We start from the raw sequence: 19,717 nt of genomic DNA on the forward strand, positions 1-19,717 counted from the left end.
GCAGGGGTGAGGAGCAGGGAGGCAGGGGTGAGGAGCAGGGAGGCAGGAGTGAAGATACAAATGGAACAGAAGACTTTGAGCCATGAACTTAAGACTTCTCTACCTTCTGTAACAGCTGTAAATCCTTTAGTTATTTAAGAATCTGAGAGCATTCCATGGGAAGGGACATGGGAACTGGAATCATAGGGTGACACAAGCAACCCAAGGTCAATGAGGCTGCTGATAGTTTTGGTTTCAGAGATCTGCTTCGTTGATCTTCAGAGAGGGAAGTCCTTTACATCTTCAGTCTCATCCTTCACAGCTCTGGATTCATGTACTGTGGTTCCCACAGAACCCTTGCATTTGTTGAATATCTTTTGTATATCTTGGGGACTTTAAGATGCATGAATCCTCATAACCATCATTCAGAGAAGAGATCATTATGTAAAAAATCTGAAGCACACAGAGAAGCAATTTGCCATTGATTGTGTCCCACTCCAGAGATCTGTCTCAGATTCCCAGAGCCTAAGAGCAGAATGTCTCTGATGCAGTCTTGTTGCCTGGCTATTGTCTGTTCCTAATACTAGACCCTACATAGTGGCCTCACCTCACAGCATGCTACTTTACCCATGACTTTTTAATTCTTGTAGTGCTGTTGTACTTGAAAAAAATCTCTGCACATCTCTTTTCGTACTCAGAGCTAATTAGGCTGGCTGTCATGAAGTACTTTTCATTTTGCTTGAAAGGATGTTGCTTGATGTTTTCTAAAGTTGAGCTCCTATGTATACATCTTTTAAAAGCCGCTGAAATATAATACCCATAAAAGATAAGGCATTTACTATCTCTAAGAAATCTTGGAGTATAGAGCTATATAAAGTCATGTATAGTTGCATAATACCAAATTATTATAAAAGTTCAGGTTCATCTCCCAACCTGCACAATTTAAAATAAAATATATAACCTATACTAATGAGACCCTATAAAGTTATGGTTTTATTTTTTCCACTTTTTTCTTGTTGCTTTTAAATACTAATTGTCAAATAGCTGGAGGATACTTTTCTTCTTCTTTTTAGAAGATCCAGAATTGCTGATGTTTAGCTTGCCTACTGAATTACCTAGCTCTTCCAGACATTCTCTCTCCAAGATGTGCCAAGTTCTCTGCTGTGAGTTTCTTCAATCATCTGGCTTACTGCTCCCACAACTGGGGTCAACTGTGCCCACATAACCATCTACAAATTACTGGGGATTCTAGCAAAACAGGGACAACTTTGCCTCTTTGGCTTCCTTAGACACTGCTAAAACTTGCCATGATGCATGAACTATAAATGTCTGTTAGTAGAGAAACAAAGCTAGACTTCTCTATCCATCTTCTTTAGGCCCAATCAAAAGAATAACAGAAACAAACAAAATCCAACAGTGCTCTTCTAGGTGTTTAGAGGCTTCTTCTGGGGAAGTCTCCTTCCAAGTCTGGAGGCTTTCTTAATGTTATTCTTTCTCTTCAGCTCTCTTCCTTCAAGATCTCTCCATTGTATACTGTTAGCCTACATAGTACATTTGTAGAATTTGAAAAGAATACACTTTTCTCAAAGCATAAACAACCCCATTCCATCACATGTCTTCCTGAGAGAAAAAGGTGTATCTTTGATCAGGGAGCATGTACACTGAAGAATCTGACATTAAACACGAAGGACAAGCCTCTTGTGCTGTATATGCAAGTCTAATATGATATTTCTTATGATACAAGGATGTCGAAAGGAAAAACCAGGCTAAAACTTGGGAAATGCAGGCATCCATTACTTAGCGTAGAATGTGTTGATTTGCTGTGCGGCCGCAGGCAAGCCTTTGAACTGAACCCTGGTTGTTAGTTTTCCAAACTATGAAGTGACATATCCATCACCTTACATGTCCCTTGGGTAAGATTGAGAAGATGCTTTTAGACTTCTTAGGGTATTAATGACCATTTATGCCTCTTTGTATACTTCGAGTTTGGTTCTCAAAGATTATTGGTAGCCAGAATCTGTTTTCATTAGAACCCATTTTGAAGAGTTTCTTTGAACATTTGATATCTAAAGTCACATCTGCCTTAAAATGTCAGCCAATACTTCCCTATTTGTAGCTGGTATTATGAAAGAAAAAATGTTAACGTTATTGCTTATATGTGTGTGTCTTTCTATATGGCAAGACTCCATGGAAGCTACCCAAGGACGGAACCCATTTTGCTTGTCCCTATTTACACCTTCTGCATGCGTAGCAAAGCTTCCAAAGACTTGCTTATTGAAGAGATACAGATGAGCATGAAGAGAGAAGAAATGAAAGGAGACAGAATATATGGTTAGACATCTGATGCACCTCTGGCTCCTGGTGGAAGGCTAGAAGTAGCTTTAGCTCCCTAAGACTCAGTTTCCTCCTTTTGGAAATTTATGATCATCAGATCTACTGTGGCCTCCTTTATGGAGGCACTGTGGGAATGTGATTAAAGAAAGATGGGGTATCTGTTTGGGTTCTGAGGTACCATCCATGTGAAAAGAGTATTTCTGCAATAACAACAGCAATACTCACAGAATGGAGGCATTTGTTCTCAGAGGGCAAAGTCCTAATCTGCACCTATTGCACAGGAAGGCACAACTCTATTCATATGAGGAATAACATACACTAAGTATGATATCTCCAGGGAACTATAAGTAATTTAGATCTGATACAGTAAAATCTGTGTCCAAATAGGTGAGCACTAGGAGATGGCAGTGAGAGGCAGTTTGAAAAGTATATGATGTGGGATGAAGGCTTCCTACATCAAGGTAACACTGCCTCATGGAGATTTGGACTGGAGGGAGACATAAAGACATATCAAGTTCCACTTTCTGATATAGATAGGAAAGTTAGGGCCCCTAAAAGGAGGACATTTCCTTGGGTCCCATAAGATATGAAAACTGGACAAAGGCTCCAGGAGATGTTGGACTCTTACCTGTCTAATTCCTCATCCAAAGGTTGGTAGTTGATCTCATAGCACTCAATTCTCTTTAGAAAGTCTTCCAAAACCTTTTCTTGGTCACAGTCTATGTAATCAGGACTGCCAAGTTTCACTTGCTGTGAGAAATGTACAGAGACAGAGACTCTGATATTGTACTTGGAAATGACCTTCAGGGACAACTACCCCATTACAAAAGAAAAGAAACAGAGTTTGACAATGGGTTTTGCTTAAGTTGGGCTGTATGTTACAATGGATTTACTACCAGAACATACATTGCTTAACAACATTTGTAAAAGGACAGGAAAGTATGATGCAGAAGAATTAGATATTGTGACTTGATATCATAAAGGCTCTTGTGTATTTAGTCATTGCTGAGAAAACAGGCATGCTGTCATTGGATTTTGCAAAGGCTGGCATCTCCTAATCCCCGATATTGGCCTTCTCCTCCTATATTTCCCACCACTCCACTCAATCACTTGAGCCTACACGGAATCTTACTTGCTAGCAGGAACTAACCCTCTCTAACCTCTCTTCTAAATAGCCAGTTGCTTTTGTCTCTGCTCACTACAGCTTTGTGACTGATTTCTGGTATTCTTTTCCTTTAAAGTAAAGATACTCCTTTAAAATGTTAAATTGTTATATTATTATTTGCATTTACATGTGTATGATGTAGTATTGGGGTACATATGTACCCATGGTGCATGTATGGAAAACAGGACAATGTTGTGAAGTTAGTTCCCTCCTTCTACCTTTATACAAGTTCTGGAGATAGAACTCAGGCCATTAAGCTTGTGTGCCAAGAATTTTCACCCACTGTCTCCCTGGCCCCAGAAGGATATTTATAACATGTACATTTGACAACAGGAATCTCCTATCTAAATTCTTTCACTATTTCCATGTGTCTTTTAGGATCAAGTATGAACTATTTTAGCAAATGGATCATGACTCAAACTGCCTTTTACTCCCATCTCTTACTGCTCTCCTATTTGAATACACATTTTGCCTTATCAGATCTAAACTACTTATAGTTCCCTGGAGAGATCATATCTAGTGTATGTTATTCTCGATTTCAATTCTTCACCTGTAAAAGCTCCTATGCATCTATCAGGATACTGCTGTTATCTCTAGGGGCCCCCTCCATGACATACCACCACATGTAAGATAGACCCTCACCACCATGTTCCTACAACCTTCCTTTCCCCCTTACCGAAGCTCTAATCTCAAGTTCTGTCTATATATTTGCTAGTGTCCCTAACTAGAATGTGAGTTATAGAAGGGATTTCACTGTTTCTATATCTTTAAAGCTCATAATGGCTATTCAGATATACAGTATCACCTGTACACCTGAATCAATAAATGGATGGATACTTCAGTGGATAAAGAGGGGAAAGATCTGAACATGTTATATATCCTAAGAGATAGAAATAGGAATATTGGGTAGAAGTTACAGGGAGAAAAATTTTACTTTGATTAGGCTACATTTTTTTTTAAGTGGTGAGTTGTTATTAGACAAATACTTGGCAGATATTTTAAGTACTTGATGAAAGTTGAAAGAGATGGCCTTTAAGGTCTCTTATGCTCTTGAGCTCTAGTAAATTGAAGGATCAGGGAACAACAAAAGTTTCCAAGGGATCTAATTCTCGACCATGCAGTTCCAAGTCTAACAGTAGCAATGACTCTGATTTTAAATGTTGGGTATAACACAGAACTTTATAGGGACATAAGGGCTCTATGTATGCTGGCTTCATGCAATTTTTTATAGGAACATTGTGGGCAAGGATGGTCAGAGGAATACTTCTTATACATAGGAGGGCATCTCAGGGAGAATGCTTTCTTTAAGTTTATAGTTGTCTTTTAGGTATGACTCAGCCCTAAGACAAAATACAGAGTATTAAAGGTTGGGGAGATAACTTAGTGGGTCAAGAGCTTGCCACATACATGTCTTAGGGTTTTACTGCTGTGAACAGATACCATGACCAAGGCAACTCTTAAAAGGACAACATTTAATTGGGGCTGGCTTACAGCTTCAGAGGTTCAGTCCATTATCATCAAGGCAGGAAGCATGGCAGCATCCAGGCAGATGTGGGGCAGAAGGAGCTGAGAGTTCTACATCTTCATCTGAAGGCTGCTAGCAGAATACTAGCTTCCAGGCAGCTAGGAGTAGGGTTTTAAAGCCCACGCCCACAGTGACACACCTACTCCAACAAGGCCTCACTGTCTAATAGTGCCACTCCCTGGGCCGAGAATATACAAACCATCACACCAAATAAGTTTGAGGATCTATGTTCAGATTCCTTAAACACACTTAAAGCTGAACATAGCGGTGTGCATCTGCAATCCCAGTGCTTCTACTGTAAAATGGCAGGTAGAGACAGGAGAATGCCTTATATGCAAGGGCCAGCTAGCTTAGAATACACAACAGAGAACAAGAAGAGAACCTACTTCAAACAAGTTGGAAGATGAGGACTAACATCTGAAGTTATCTCTGACCTCTACATATAAAAAAATGGCACGTGCATTCTATATTCACACATGAACACATGCATAATGTATGTGTGCATATATATACACACATATATGTACATATATATGTACAGATTTAAAGTGTAAATTAACACTTATTTTGAAAAGAATAAGGAAGAAAGGTAATTGGTATTCCTTACCTTGATGTTTTCTGCAATGATGTCTGGGTCATTACAAATAGACTCAATAAAGAAGACCTATAAGAGAAAAAGGAGAACCTTCCATCAGGGGATTATGTCTTCTGGGAGCCAAACAGCATTACCCATGCTTGATAGCCCAAGTCATCCCTAGGGAAATTGGTAAAAACAATACTTTCACATAATGATGCTTTCAGGATTCAGACTCCTATGTGGCATCCTGGCTATAATTGAATTGCCTCAGGCTTCTGCTGGCTTTTGATTCTTACATATGTTTCTCCTGACTCCATCCTTGCCACCTCAGCATTAGCCTGTAAGTACTCATCTTTCAGAGCCTAGCCTAGCACTCCCATGTTCTGCTGAAGCTGAATCTGAAAGCTAGATGTTGATCCCATGGTGTCCAAATTGGCTGCTCTAAGTACCCTACTTTGAACTGTTTTGAATCTGATCTTAGATAAGCATGGCTGTGGCACTCTACCTTGTAACCATGTTCTTTAGCAAACTGCAGAATCAATGAGCGTCGTTCTCTGGTAGTGTTGGTGGCATCAAAAACCTAGAGACATGTAATAAGAGAGGCTTATTCTCAGTGTAGTGTTGATACAATCACATTCTTTGTTGGCTCTTTTTCTAAGTGGGGAGGGGCAGGACTTAGAGTCTTAAAAAGAAGGGTTTGGAATTTGCTCTTGTCACTTTCAAAAGCACTCGTTGAGCTCTTAACTATCTGCTCATCTTATAAATGTGGGGTTTTATTAGGATCATTTTATAGGTCAAGTAACAGGCCTAGAAGAAGGACTTGCTCTAACAACAAGCATGCTTTGCTGTTAGAGCAATAGTAGAGCTTATTCTCCAGATGAGTCCTTTCCTTCCTAAACCCTTAGACACTCCCCTGAATAGGGAAAATTCCCTATCCTTAGCACCTGAGAAGGGGCTATTGCATATTTGGGGATCTCTAACCCAAGGATTTAAGGTATAATATTGCCGAGATATACAGGCAAATCTCAGTTTAGAAAGAAATATACTTCACAGCTCCTGTTCTGCACTATATAGAAGTTCATGGAATGTTCTCTTGTTTTGGTATTGGTATTTGTTTACAAGGATTTTTAATAAAAAAGGTCCTTGATCCTGTGAAGGCTGGATGCCCCTGTGGATGCCCCAGGGAGGTGGGAGTGGGTGGGTGGGTGAGGGCATATCCTCATAGAAGCAGGAGGGGGAATGGGATAGGGGGTTCTGGGTGAGTGGGGGGGAATGGAGAAAAGGGATATCATCTGAAATGTAAATAAAATATCCACTAAAAAATTAGTCTAAAAAAGATAAAATAAAAAAGTTTATAACATGTTGGAAAAAGGAAAGAAAGCAATGTTTGCACCACAGTCTTAAATTTTTGTACCACTGAATCTTGACAGCAACTCAATGAAACATAGGGCTTTAGAATATGGATTCTACAACTATACAATCTGGCTCTACCACATATATATCATACCACCCTGGGAATAATTTTTCCATGGTAGTTCTTTCATTTTCTCAAATAGAGCATGATAATGACACATCTCACAGGGCAGTGTGAATTAAATTATTAATATAAACAAAGTACTCAGAATAACATATGGCATAAATAAGTGGTTAGTACTTATTATCTACTTTCCATACTGACAGGTAGCCTGAGCGGGAAAAGGAAGATTACTTACCGCAACATGGCCTTCCTCACGGCTGAGATACTTATGGACATCCTTTAGGGCTGCTAGAGCACACTGCCTGAAAAACAGAGAAAGAAGCAGAGAATCCCCAATCCACAGGATCAGTTCCCCTCACTGCAGTCCTCCTACGAAGCATCTCTCTGTTGAACATCTACATCGTTCATCTACGCATTGAACTATACGCATAGAACTTTGTTCTAGCAAAGGGGTCAGAGTTGAAACTGGCTCTGTATGTACAGCTTAGAAGCTGTATGTAAGAAGACATGCCCCCCAAAAAGCTCAACAATGATATATTATGGTTTTAGGGATCTGACTGTGTGCTACTGGAGCTAAAGCTGAATTGGCTAATGGACATAGGTAAGGCATAGGGACATGTGTGCTCTTTGAGTTAAAATGAATTCTTGGCATAGGTAATACTGCAAGCATAGGCATGATAGTGATGATGTACTTAGGTTTTCAGGAAAGTATTTTTTTATTGGTTATTGGGTTCTGTAGTGAGGACCCAAACAAGAAGTTCAGAGCCAGGTTGCATCTAGATGTACTTCCAATCACATAGGTAAAAGAGACTTTAAAATTGAAGTGATCAGACTGCAAAGACTGAAGAGGGATGAACTCCTGAAGCACTCATCTCAAATGGTAGAGGAAGAGTTTTCTGGGCTTGCTTACCAGAAATACAGGACTAGAAAACCTTCTTGATAGGAAATGGTTATGACTGAGCAGATGTCGAGCAGGCTGAGAGAAAGGCTGGACTCAAGGGTGTTCAACTCATGGCCCAGGCTAACTATGAAATGTGGCTAACTATGAGCACAAACTGTAAACTTACCTTAAAATTCTTTGAGAATTTTTGCATTTTTCCCTATTTATAACTTGACTAAGGAGTTCTCGAGCATGTACATTGTAGAGGACTACATTGTGTTGTAATGTCACAAGTTTGGACACCCTGGAAGAGCAGGTTACTCTATACTACACTCCTAGGATGTGAAGACAGGTCCCACTCAGCCAAAGGCTAGTACAGATTCTTAAAAATTGGGTACTTACTTCCTGATAAGTTGGGCCTCTGTGTTGTCTGGGCGAAAGAATTCATAGTTCCTGTAGCTCACTGCCTCTCGTCGATACTGACCTAAGTTAAACACTGAAAACAGAAAACACTAGTGAAGACTTTGGGAAGTCTGCAGTGGCCAAAAGTACGCTCTTGCTGGAAGGAATCTCAGAGGTAAAAGGCATAATTTATATAAGACTTTAAATTATGGGTACCAGCTAATTTCCCTCTTATTGGTCCTGCAAAGTAGGAGTTAACCATTTCACCTTTACCAATGAGGAAAGTAAAGCTCAGAGGTGTAAAATAGCTTTCACAGTTAATAGCTGGCAATCTGAAATTCAAACCCAGGTCTGCTTGATTCCAAGCCATTTTAGTTTATCATAAATTCCAACCCTTTAAATCTCCTGTCCAATAGGGAAGATAAAGAAAGGAGATGCACAGAATAAAATCATTTACCCATAGTCAAACCCAGAGTGAATTAATAATGTATACAGACTGAGTCTCTTGACTCCTTGTTACCAAGGTTATTTTGCCGTTTAATATCATAAGGGAAAATCTAAACATAAATCTCTGAACAGCACTTTTCTGTTTGTAATGGGGAAAAAACAGAAAAGAAATGGACAAAGACAATAATCAGCCAAAGAAACCATAGTTCATAAATTTGTTTGTCCAACAGATAATTTTAGGATAGTGTGGGGGTCTGAATAAGAATGGCTCCCATAGGCTCATTTATTTGAATGCTTAGTTATCAGGGTGTGGCACTGGGCACTACTTGAGAAGGATTGGGTGGTAGATTTGTTGTAAGAAGTCTCTCATTGGGGATTGGCTTTGAGCTTTCAAAACACAAGCTAGGCCCAGTGTCTTTGTCTTGCCTGTGGATCAAGATATAGAACTCACAGATACTTCTCCAGTACCATGTCTGCCAGCATGCTCCCCTGCTTCCCACAATGATTGATGATAATGGACTAGAACTCTGAAACTGTAAACTAGCTGCAATGAAATGCCCTCGTTTATAAGAGTTGCCTTGGTCCTGGTGTGTCTTCACATCAATAGAACACTGATTAAAACAAATACCTATTCTGCAAAGTGATATATAACTTCAGGGTCTCTCTCTCTCTCTCTCTCTCTTTCTCTCTCTCTCTCTCTCTCTCTCTCTCTCTCTCACACACACTCACACACACCCACGGGGGGGGGGGGGAGAGAGAGAGAGAGAGAGACAGAGACAGAGACAGAGACAGATTTTTGAGATGGGGCCCTCAAGCAACTCATAAGTACAACATCAACCACCTCAGGGAAAAGGAGAGCTCCCAGAGGGTCCTTTAAGTGCTCCAACAGAGACAATCTCCAACTATGCAGAAATGAGGAGGAAGGAAAAGAAGGATCCGTTTGGAGTTAGCTTAGAATTTCTTAAAGACAGCAGTATTAGAACAAGGCTTTTTAGGGTAGGTGTCTTTTATTGGAGGGTATGAGAGTTGGGGGAGGGGAATAAGGACAGTATAGGTAGGTGACAAGTAGGTAGACACTACTTAAGCAGAAGGCAAAACATGTTTTGAGAGAAGGGGTTAACCATTGTGGTTAGGGTCTGAAAAGCTGGAATAGTCAACTGTGGATGGTCTTGAACAGAAGTTAAAGGGCTTGGGTTCAAACTACAGAGCAAGAGTACCATTGGAGAATATGGGTACTACTAGTCTTGTAGTTTGAAGTTGATTCTGAAGGCCTACGTGAGCAGTTAAGTTGAATACACAGAGTAAAAGGGGGATCAGGAGAGAGACCCATCTGCCACTATGTCCTAGGCTTCTTCAATCAGTAGAGGCTCGCTAGGCTTGCCATTCTGTATGAGAGTGGCTCCTTCCTACCTTTGCTTTGTCAAATGTTCCCTTCTTCCCACAGGACCCACCTTAGACACATTTTTATCCATGAAGCTTTTGATGCCTGTCAGTCAGCAATTCCCTCTGTGAGCACCATCAGCACCCCGTCTGAGAATTTCTAGTCCAGCCTAGGTCTTGTTATGCATACCATTCAGAGTTAGAACTCTTCAAGGACAGGACATGAGTCTCGACCATTTTTTATTTCTTTCCTAATGCTTGGCATGGGTTCTGGCACATGGATTAATTAGAGAAAGTGAGTAAGGAGCAAGGAAGGATAAACTGGGGAGGGGAGATTTGATGCTCAGTGTAACTCTATGGTACAATGTATGTCCAAATCCTAGCACATGAAAAGGAGGTGAGACAGAGAAGGCTTGATAAGAATGAGGGAGGGCTGACTGGATAGAAGAGTGTAGAAGGGTTGCTTTGTGTTTGTGAGCCTTCGTAAGAGCAGATGTAGCCTTACTACTAGTTTTTCTATGTCAAAAATCCAGCATGGTATTCGGTGGAGAATATTTTTCATGTAATGTATGATTTATAAGACCATCATGACAGTTGTATTAGTAGTGGTAGACATGGTTTTAATCCTGGAAACAAGGGTAGGCAGCATTTTTAGGACTGAAAGTTTTAGCCTTCTACCTTTCCCAGTTTTCAGTTAGTGGCCTATAGAGGAAGTATATAGCAATGATTTCTGAGACATACCTTTAGTCGGTGTTCCTATCCAGTTGAGATAGCGTGTGAGCTTCGTAGAGATGTAGGTCTTGCCTCGGGCTGGTAAACCCACCATGATCACCATCGTGGGGGAATTAGTGAACTGTGGTATGGAGGCTGGAAGACAAAGAGATCCTCAAAAGCTTAGCTCCACATTGAGAAGCTCTCCTGCCATTAGCTTCGAGATATAGAGTTGGAAACCATATTGCTTCCATTATTATGAGGGGGAGGGCAAAGCTTTAAAACGGGCATCACAACTTTCCTTAGACTCATCAGAGAACTGAGGTTGCAGTACAGAGAGCTAACTTAAACTTGGAAAAAAACCCCAGGTAACTGAAGAGGGCAATCAGACCCAGGCACTTCTCAGTTGATACAGAAACTGCTGAACAACATACCAACTCATAAGAAGGTCCAGATAAAAATGACTAATGAGTTGCTAAGGCTGGTTGTGGGCCAATGGGAACCTTAGAAGGACTGCAGACATAGACAGCTTTACATATTTTTCAACCTTCCTCCAGGTGCTGGCTGAGAAGATTGAGAAAAATCCCGAGAAAAGTATTGTATAGAATTCTGGCTTGGGGACATTGTGCAGGTGGGGAAAGGTAGGGGGTGAGGGTAAGGGCGAGGGTCCTGGCTTCTGGCATCTCCCCCTTCTCTGTTTAGTTAGAGAAGTCGTCTTATGATCAATCCCAACTATGTGAGTTTTGGATCTGGATGTCTAATTATGGGGGGTCTTAGACAAGTTCATAACCCCAAAACATTGATGTGAGACGAGTCACATCGATGGTCGAAGGCTTTAGGCTGTTGACGATGGGCAACGTCACTGAAGCTTGGCAACTGCAAGATCCTGCTTGGCAACTGCAGATAGACTCAAAGCAGTGTACCATATCTTCTGAAGAATAGCGGGGAGACCATAACTCAAGCAATGTACCATATCTTCTGAAGAATAGCAGGTAGATCATAATTCAAGGCAGTGTACCGTATAGATCATGACATGTTTCAAGGCAGAGGCCAAGAAGATTCTGTACTTTTCTACCACCTGGCCCCTCTTACCCCCTCCCCTTGTAAAACATGCTATAAAAAAGCATTTCATGTTCAAAAAAAAATTAAAAAAAAAAGAAAGAAAGAAAGAGGAAGCAGGAAAAAAAAAGAATTCTGGCTTGGGGAGGAGAACAGAACAATAGTCATTGCTCAAATTCTGCACAGAAAATTTTTTCCATGTTTCTGTGGCGTAAACCTTACTATTAAGGGAAAGGCAAAATAAACTGTAGCTTGAAATCACTGGTGGTAACTTGCTGCACCTGGCAGCAATCCTGCTCAATCTAGCCCATCTCTCCTGGAACATGGGACAGATTTACCTTCTCTCACCTGGGAGGGAAAAACATTTCAATCTGCAGAAGGAAGGGAAACAAGTTCAGGGCACTGATGAAAATTCTCTGAAATGGGAAGAAATACAGAAAATGCACCTACTCAGCAGGAATATGGAATCTTGTTGGTTCTCTCTTGCTCTCCAGTTGGTTCACTAAAAGTCAGTTGTCACATTTGGAGGCCAAGGACACTTGTGATGGGCACACTTCTGATACTCAAAATAAGACTGAGACTTGCTAACATATGACAACTTAGTTTCCCATTCTCCAACACCAAGGAAAAGGGTTTCATTGAGAATATAGAAGGGGGTGTGTGAAGAGATAACTCAGCAGTTGAGAGTGATTGCTGCTCTTGCAGAAGACCCAGGTTCAGTTCCTAGTACCATGTGTCAGCTCACAACCACCTGTAATTCTAGTCCCACAGAACTGGATGCCCTCTGCTGTCCTTCACAAGCACACACACATGCAAAAAAGTACTCAGACACATATGATTTTTAAAGAAATCTTAAAAAAGATAAAGTATCACTGAAATGTATCTTTAAGAGCTATAAGAAAGCTTGATGTGGTGGCACACACCTTTAATCCCAGCACTCAGGAGGCAGAAGCAGTCAGATCTCTGAGTTCAAGGCTAACCTGGTCTACAGAGAAAGTTCCATGACAGCCAAGGAGCCAAGGTTACAATAGAGAAACCCTGTCTCAAAAATTCGGAGGAGGAGGCAGGGAATGGACTGTCTCCAGGGAGCATTACAAAGGGTAAGATTCAAGACCAAACGAAAAGGCTGAAGAGAGAAAAACCATCAGAAACAGACTTAGCTGAACAGTGAATCTGGAATTATGAGACTAAAGATTTGCTGGGCAGTGGTGGTGCACCCCTTTAATCCCAGCACTTGGGAGGCAGAGGCAGGCGGATTTCTGAGTTCGAGGCCAGCCTGGTCTACAGTGTGAGTTCCAGGACAGCCAGGGCTACACAGAGAAACCCTGTCTCGAAAACCAAAACCAAAAAAAAAAAAAAAGACTAAAGATTTAAACTAGCTATGAAGATTCTGTTAAATGCTTTATTTGAAAACGTAATCACACATGATCAGACAGCTATCTACCATTCCTTTACTCAAACAGCATCTTTCTGACAGCAACCTAAGTATCTGTCCTTATACCCACAGGTAAGTACATGATGGCATACATGAGTGAAAATATCACTAAGAATCCCATAGCTTTGTATAAAATACATATAATTTTTAATAGAAGAAATATGAATGAGAGCTAAAGTTTAGAGATAATGGGAGAAGTTCTTTGAGGCTTTGGGGGTGGGTAGTTACTAGAGATTGAACTTCACAAGTGTTCCACCACTGAGCTATAGGCCAGCCTCTCTTGGGTTTTTATTTACTCTATATCTTTGGTTCTGTAGCAAAGGAATCAACAATAAAGGTAGCTCAGAAGTAGAAGTGTCCCAGAAGGGGAGCTGAGAGGGATCAAAACCCTATGGGATGAGAACCTTTCTGGAGTTTGAAACAGTGTCAACAGGTCAACAGGACACAAGCAGTCTTCATAGGAGCTTTTTTTTCTTTTGTCTCCTTCTACATTGTTTCTAGACAAGGTCCAATCATTACAGTGAATAGTTTCTGAACAGAGGACAGAAAATGATAGCCAGAGACACTGGAAAGCACAAAAAAGAAAAAAAAAGAAGAAGAAAGCGTTTCCTTATGACTTGCTAGTGCTTTGATCCTATTTAGTATACTAACTTTGGAAACTCAACTACCTTTAAGACTTCCTTTCAAGACCCAGTCAGATCATGTAGTGGGTGTACACAGAAGACATTCTAAACAGTATTTCTGCAAAAGCCCTGAAAAGTTGTCTGATGTTGGAAACATGTATGGAAAACTAAAAATAAAAACCAACCAACCAACAACAAAATTAATGTTCCCCAAAGAGTTAAATAAGAGAGCCACGAAACACACCCATGTATGAAGTCAAATATCCACTTCTATAGTACCATACAGAGCAAATCCATCCCTAGAAATTTTGACTTACATAGCTGATTATAATTAGATCCAATGACACTCCTCCTTAGGCCAAGATAACTATGATTGATATCCTATTCATATAATTTTGCTTTCTGAGGATTTCAGACAGATTTAAATATATCCCACGTCAACTTTTGACCCTGGCTTTTTTTCTCTTATCACAATGCACAGATATATTTTAGCTTATAATGCATTTGAGATATACTTTAATTGTTGTATAACTCAATAGTTCTCTTCATTCCTGAGTCGTATTCTAGTTTGTTAATACATCATCAATTACACGGCACCTTGGTTATTCCTAATAATTCGTGAATTTTTAATAAAGCTCTATGTTCTCATATATATTTTACATAAACATTTTCAACTTACTTTATGAATACTGAAATGAATTCTTATACTTAGAATTAAAAATGCTGGATCGTATGTCAAATGTATGCTAAAGAAAAGTACTAACGGAACTCCTTTCTTGTTTCTGAAATGCTGTTGGGAGGCAAGGTCTACTGGGAGATCCCTAGGTGAAACACTGCACATAAGGTAGTTGTGTATAATAGTTCTCATGTGACCCCTTGGGGTGTTTTGTAAATAAATTGTGACTGTTTTCTCAATCTTGCTGGTTCTCTCTTGCTCTCCAGTTGGTTCACTAAAAGTCAGTTGTCACACTGGCAACTTAGACAGGGACAACAACTGAAGGGACTAGATGCCAAAAGCTAGCAGGATACTTCAATAATGATTTTGATAAACTTTAGTACCTGAGTGAGAAGGCCCCAGAGGAACCTCTGGATATTGTTGGAGTAGAACTATAAAGATCATATTGAGTGAGGCGAGCCAGACCCAGAAAGACTAACATCATATCCATGGCTCCAAGGTCCAAATCATCATATATGATTATATAACCTGGAGTAAATGCAGAAACCAGGAAAGTAAGAATAGAACACTGCTAGGGTGGTGGAGTAGAGAGGATAATAGCAGGGTTCAAGTGATCTGATTGGGAAAATAAGAAAAGGGGGGGCTCTCATTAGGGAGTGAGAAGGAGAGAAGAGGGTAAGGATGACTTAAGAGTCATAAGGAATCATACTATTAACTACCTAAAAATGCCTACAATATATATAACTTGGTGTATAAACATACATACATAGTTTAAATGAAAATTTCCCATCTTGACTGAGAGTGCTCCCTCCAAGACACAAAGACTATCTAACGAAACCCAACACCAGGCATGATAAGCCCCCTTCTAGGTTATTAATCAGAATTCTCCAAAAGATTCCCCAAACATTACATAGGCTGTTGGTATTGCCCTTGCTTGCCTCCACAGGTGGACAGTAAGTCACTGTTGATGAAAATGCCATGTACTTCAGATAAAGTACCTAGAAGCACCCGAGCTGAAACTGACCTGAATGTTTCTTTCCTGAGGACTAGATTTTAAGGTATTAGAGGGATTGTAGCAACCAACAATTTTACCCAGCTATGATGCCTATGAACCACAACAACAATCAGTGTGGCATAATAACCCTAATGGTGCAGTAGTGGCATTTGTACCTTGGTGGTAACCAACAGCGCTCTAATTGGATTTAAGACCCACACAAGATGGAAAGCATGCCTTTTACTGGAAACTTAGCCAACTACTCAGAGCTGGTGAAGTCATATATCTTGGAGGAGAACCTCCAACTGTCACTTCATTACAGTAGCATAATCCCTAAGTACATTCTAAATATTTGTCCCTATGCCCACAGGTAAGTATAGTTCTCATGCCTCATCAAGGAAACTTCTTTTTGCAATATATACAAAAATAATTTTTTGTTTGGTTTTTCAAGACAGGGTTTTTCTGTATAGCCCTGGCTGTCCTGGAACTCACTCTGTAGACCAGGCTGGCCTTGAACTCAGAAATTCACCTGCCTCTGCCTCCCAAGTGCTGGAATTATAGGCGTGCACCACCACCGCCTGGCTAAATATATACAAAATTATAACCAATCAAAATGTAGAGCTGTGGAGGCCAGTCTCAACAGATACATCTACAATACAGATCCCACACCTAAGGCTCAGTGCTTTTTGAGGCGACAGGGAGATAAAAGGTAAAAGAGTAGTTTTCTGTGAGATTGTGTCTCTTAGGAAAGACAAAGGGTATACCATAAAGTCTTACCAACATGACAGCCTAAACATGACCTGAACAAGGAAGGACAGCAGTATATTTGCGAACATGGTTGGAGGGAAGCCCACAAGTCTTCAACCACACACAACCCCAAACTACAGGCAACTAAGAAATTCCGAGATTGTTTTAAAAAAAAGTCTTCACCAGAAAAGATCACACCAATTGGCTGTCCAATGGCAAAATGTCAGCCCTGAAAGTATACACAGAAGTAACAGTATACAGACTGAGCAGGTTGTATTCATGTATCTAGGAATTTGTATGTATATATGTATATACACATACACATATACATGTAAGAATAACTAATGAGAAAAGGGCCATGAATTTAAAAGAGAGCAAGTGGGGGTATATGGGCGGGTTTGAAGAGAGGAAAGGGAAGGAAGAAATGATGTAATTATAATCTCAAAAGTAAAATATTTTTAAAATGAAGCAAGAAGAAAATAAAAGTGAAATTAAGAAAACCAATTCCATTTATACTGCCATAAAATTAAATAGAGGAACATAAAAATGTACTTTGAAAATTACAAAGAACAATCTAGGTAAATTAAACAGCTTACAAAGCCAAGACTTAATATTGTTAAGATGGCAACAGTCCCAGGCTGATCTACAGATTGAATGCAGCCCCTTCACAGAAATAGACCAATCCATTCCAAAAATACATATGAAAATACAAGAGAAGTAAAGTAGCCAAAATAATTTTGAAGATCAAAATGGAAGGATTCATGTTTTAAAGTTTCAAAATTTACTATATGTAAATTTTACTATGTGTTAAAATATAGTAATGAAGACTGTAACTAATGAGGGCTCAGTATGATTAAAAGCCCAGAAATAAATCCTTTAATTTATAGTCAACTGAATTTCATTAATTGTGTCAAAATGATTCAGTGTGGAAAGAAGTCTTTTCAATAAACACAGTTGGGATGACCTAATCACATGCAAAGAAAAAATGAAGTTATATTATTGTTTCATACCATATGACAAAATTATTTCAAAATGGGCCACAGAGCTACAAATATATAGGAACCCAAACTACAAAACTCCTGAAGTAAAACCTAGGCATAGATCTTTGCAGCATTGAATCAAACAACAGTTTCTTTAAAATGATACATAAATGACTAGCAAGAAAAGACTATTGCAAACAAGACTGACCTGAAATATGCTATGTAGCAAAGGCTACCCTCAAATGTGTGATCCTTCTACTTCTCTATTGTTCAAAATTAAAAATGTTTGTATTCGAAAGGACACTGTAAAAGACCAGCAGAGTGGAATAAACCTGTCAACCCAGCTTTAGGAAGGAGGATCAAGAATTCAAGGCCAGCCTGAACTATACGGCCATTTAAAAAAACAAGGAAGCCGGGCGGTGGTGGCACACGCCTATAATCCCAGCACTTGGGAGGCAGAGGCAGGGGAATTCTGAGTTCGAAGCCAGCCTGGTCTACAGAGTGAGTTCCAGGACAGCCAGGGCTATACAGAGAAACCTTGTCTTGAAAAACCAAAAACCAAAATAAAAAAAAAAACAAGGAAAGAAAAAAAGACAATATACTATAAAAGAAGTGAAGGCAAACCTGGAGATTCTCATCTTTTATACTAGTACTACAAAGGCTGAGACAGAAGGATCCTGAGTTCAAGGACAGACTAGGCTACTTAGCAAGATCCTATCTCAAAAAAAAAAAGTGGAAAAAACCCTGACAGGTAGAGAAATAGCTCAGTTGGTCAAGTATTTGCCTAACATGATGAAACTCTAGTACTGTATCCCTAGTACCATATAAATTGTATATTGTGGCTCATATTTGTCATCTCAGTATAAATTAGGAGATAGTGGCAGGAAAATGAGAAGTTCAAGGTCAACTTTGGCTAGTTCAGAACCAATCTCCCATAACACGTTGTCTCAATACAGGGAGTCGGGGGAGAGGAAGGAAGGAAAAAGAGAAGGGAGGAAGGAAGGAATGACTGGAGAAAGGAAGGGGGAGGAAGAAAAAAAGGAACGGGAAATTAAAAAGAGAAGAAATCTATAGATTTACAAAAGTAAATTTTGTAAATCATATTTTTTAGAGGTTTATTTATTTTATGTAGGAGAGTATCAGTTACTGTCTTCAGACACACTAGAGGAGGACATCAGATCCTACTACAGATGGTTGTGAGCCACCATGTGGTTGCTGGGAATTGAACTCAGAACCTTTGGAAGAGTAGTCAGTGCTTTTAACCACTGAGCCATCTCTCTAGCCCCCCTGTAAATCATATTTTTGATAGGACACCAATATTTAGTACTACTTAAAGCAGTCTGATAAACCACAATGCTTGGGAGGTTGAGGCAGGAGGATTTCTACAAGTTTCAGCCAAGTTTGGGATACACTGTGATATTCTGCCTCAGAGAAACAAATAGAATTCTTTCTCTCTCTCTCTCTCTCTCTCTCTCTCTCTCTCTCTCTCTCTCTCTCTCTCTCTGTTTGTTTTTTTTCGAGACAGGGTTTCTCTGTGGAGCCCTGGCTGTCCTGGAACTCACTCTGTAGACCAGGCTGGCCTCAAACTCAGAATTCCCCTGCCTCTGCCTCCCAAGTGCTGGGATTATAGGCGTGCGCCACCACCGCCCGGCAACAAATAGAATTCTAGGGGGTGCCAAGATGGCTCACTTGTCCCTAAGCCTGAAGAGCTGAGTTTGATCCCTGAGGCTCACATGGTGAGAGGAGAGAACTTACTCTCACGAGTACTTCTATGGATGTAATATTTTTTTTAATTCTAAAAACAGAAATTCTTACAAATAATTCAAGGTCAAATATTCTAATTAAATTAAAATGGGAAAAGAATCTGCATAGAATTTTGTCCAAGGAAGAGAGGTAAATGGCCAATAACCACATAATAAAGAAAACTCATTAGTTTTTATACAAATAAATGCAAATCACAAAGAGAGGCCACATCATATCTTTCAGAGAGTATATAATAATTTAAAATAATAATACAAATGCTCACAAGGATATGGAAAAGCTGAAACCCCTGTATGTTGCTTTGGGAAATGGAATATGATGAACTCACTTTTAAATAGTTTGGCTGGAACACTGTAGACAGAGTTTCTATGTGGTTCAGGAACTCTGTTACTAAGTGAAATGAAAACTTATCTCTGTGGAGCTGGAGAGGTAGCTCAGTGGTTAAGAACACTGCCTGTCCTGAGTTCAATACCCAGCAACCACACAATGGCTCACAACCATCTGTAATGGGATCCAATGCCATCTTCTGGTGTGTCTGAAGTCAGCTAGCTATAGTATACTCACA

At 39.9% G+C, this 19,717-nt stretch overlaps 1 protein-coding gene across 2 annotated transcripts in view; it reads right to left on the reverse strand.

Moving 5' to 3' along the window:
• The window catches only part of Pfkfb1 (6-phosphofructo-2-kinase/fructose-2,6-biphosphatase 1), a 46,065-nt gene that overhangs the window by 16,114 nt on the left and 10,234 nt on the right, over positions 1-19,717 (reverse strand). For both annotated transcript variants that reach the window (XM_028772645.1, XM_028772644.1), the window contains 6 exons: positions 10,908-11,033; positions 8,340-8,433; positions 7,293-7,359; positions 6,086-6,160; positions 5,611-5,667; positions 2,942-3,063 (listed from right to left, as the gene is read on the reverse strand). In XM_028772645.1, coding sequence (XP_028628478.1) covers positions 2,942-3,063; positions 5,611-5,667; positions 6,086-6,160; positions 7,293-7,359; positions 8,340-8,433; positions 10,908-11,033 — 541 coding nt within the window. The remainder of the gene's footprint in view (positions 1-2,941; positions 3,064-5,610; positions 5,668-6,085; positions 6,161-7,292; positions 7,360-8,339; positions 8,434-10,907; positions 11,034-19,717) is intronic.

This window comes from Grammomys surdaster, unplaced genomic scaffold (assembly GCF_004785775.1).
Source record: "Grammomys surdaster isolate TR1022 unplaced genomic scaffold, NIH_TR_1.0 216, whole genome shotgun sequence".
NCBI lineage: Eukaryota > Metazoa > Chordata > Mammalia > Rodentia > Muridae > Grammomys > Grammomys surdaster.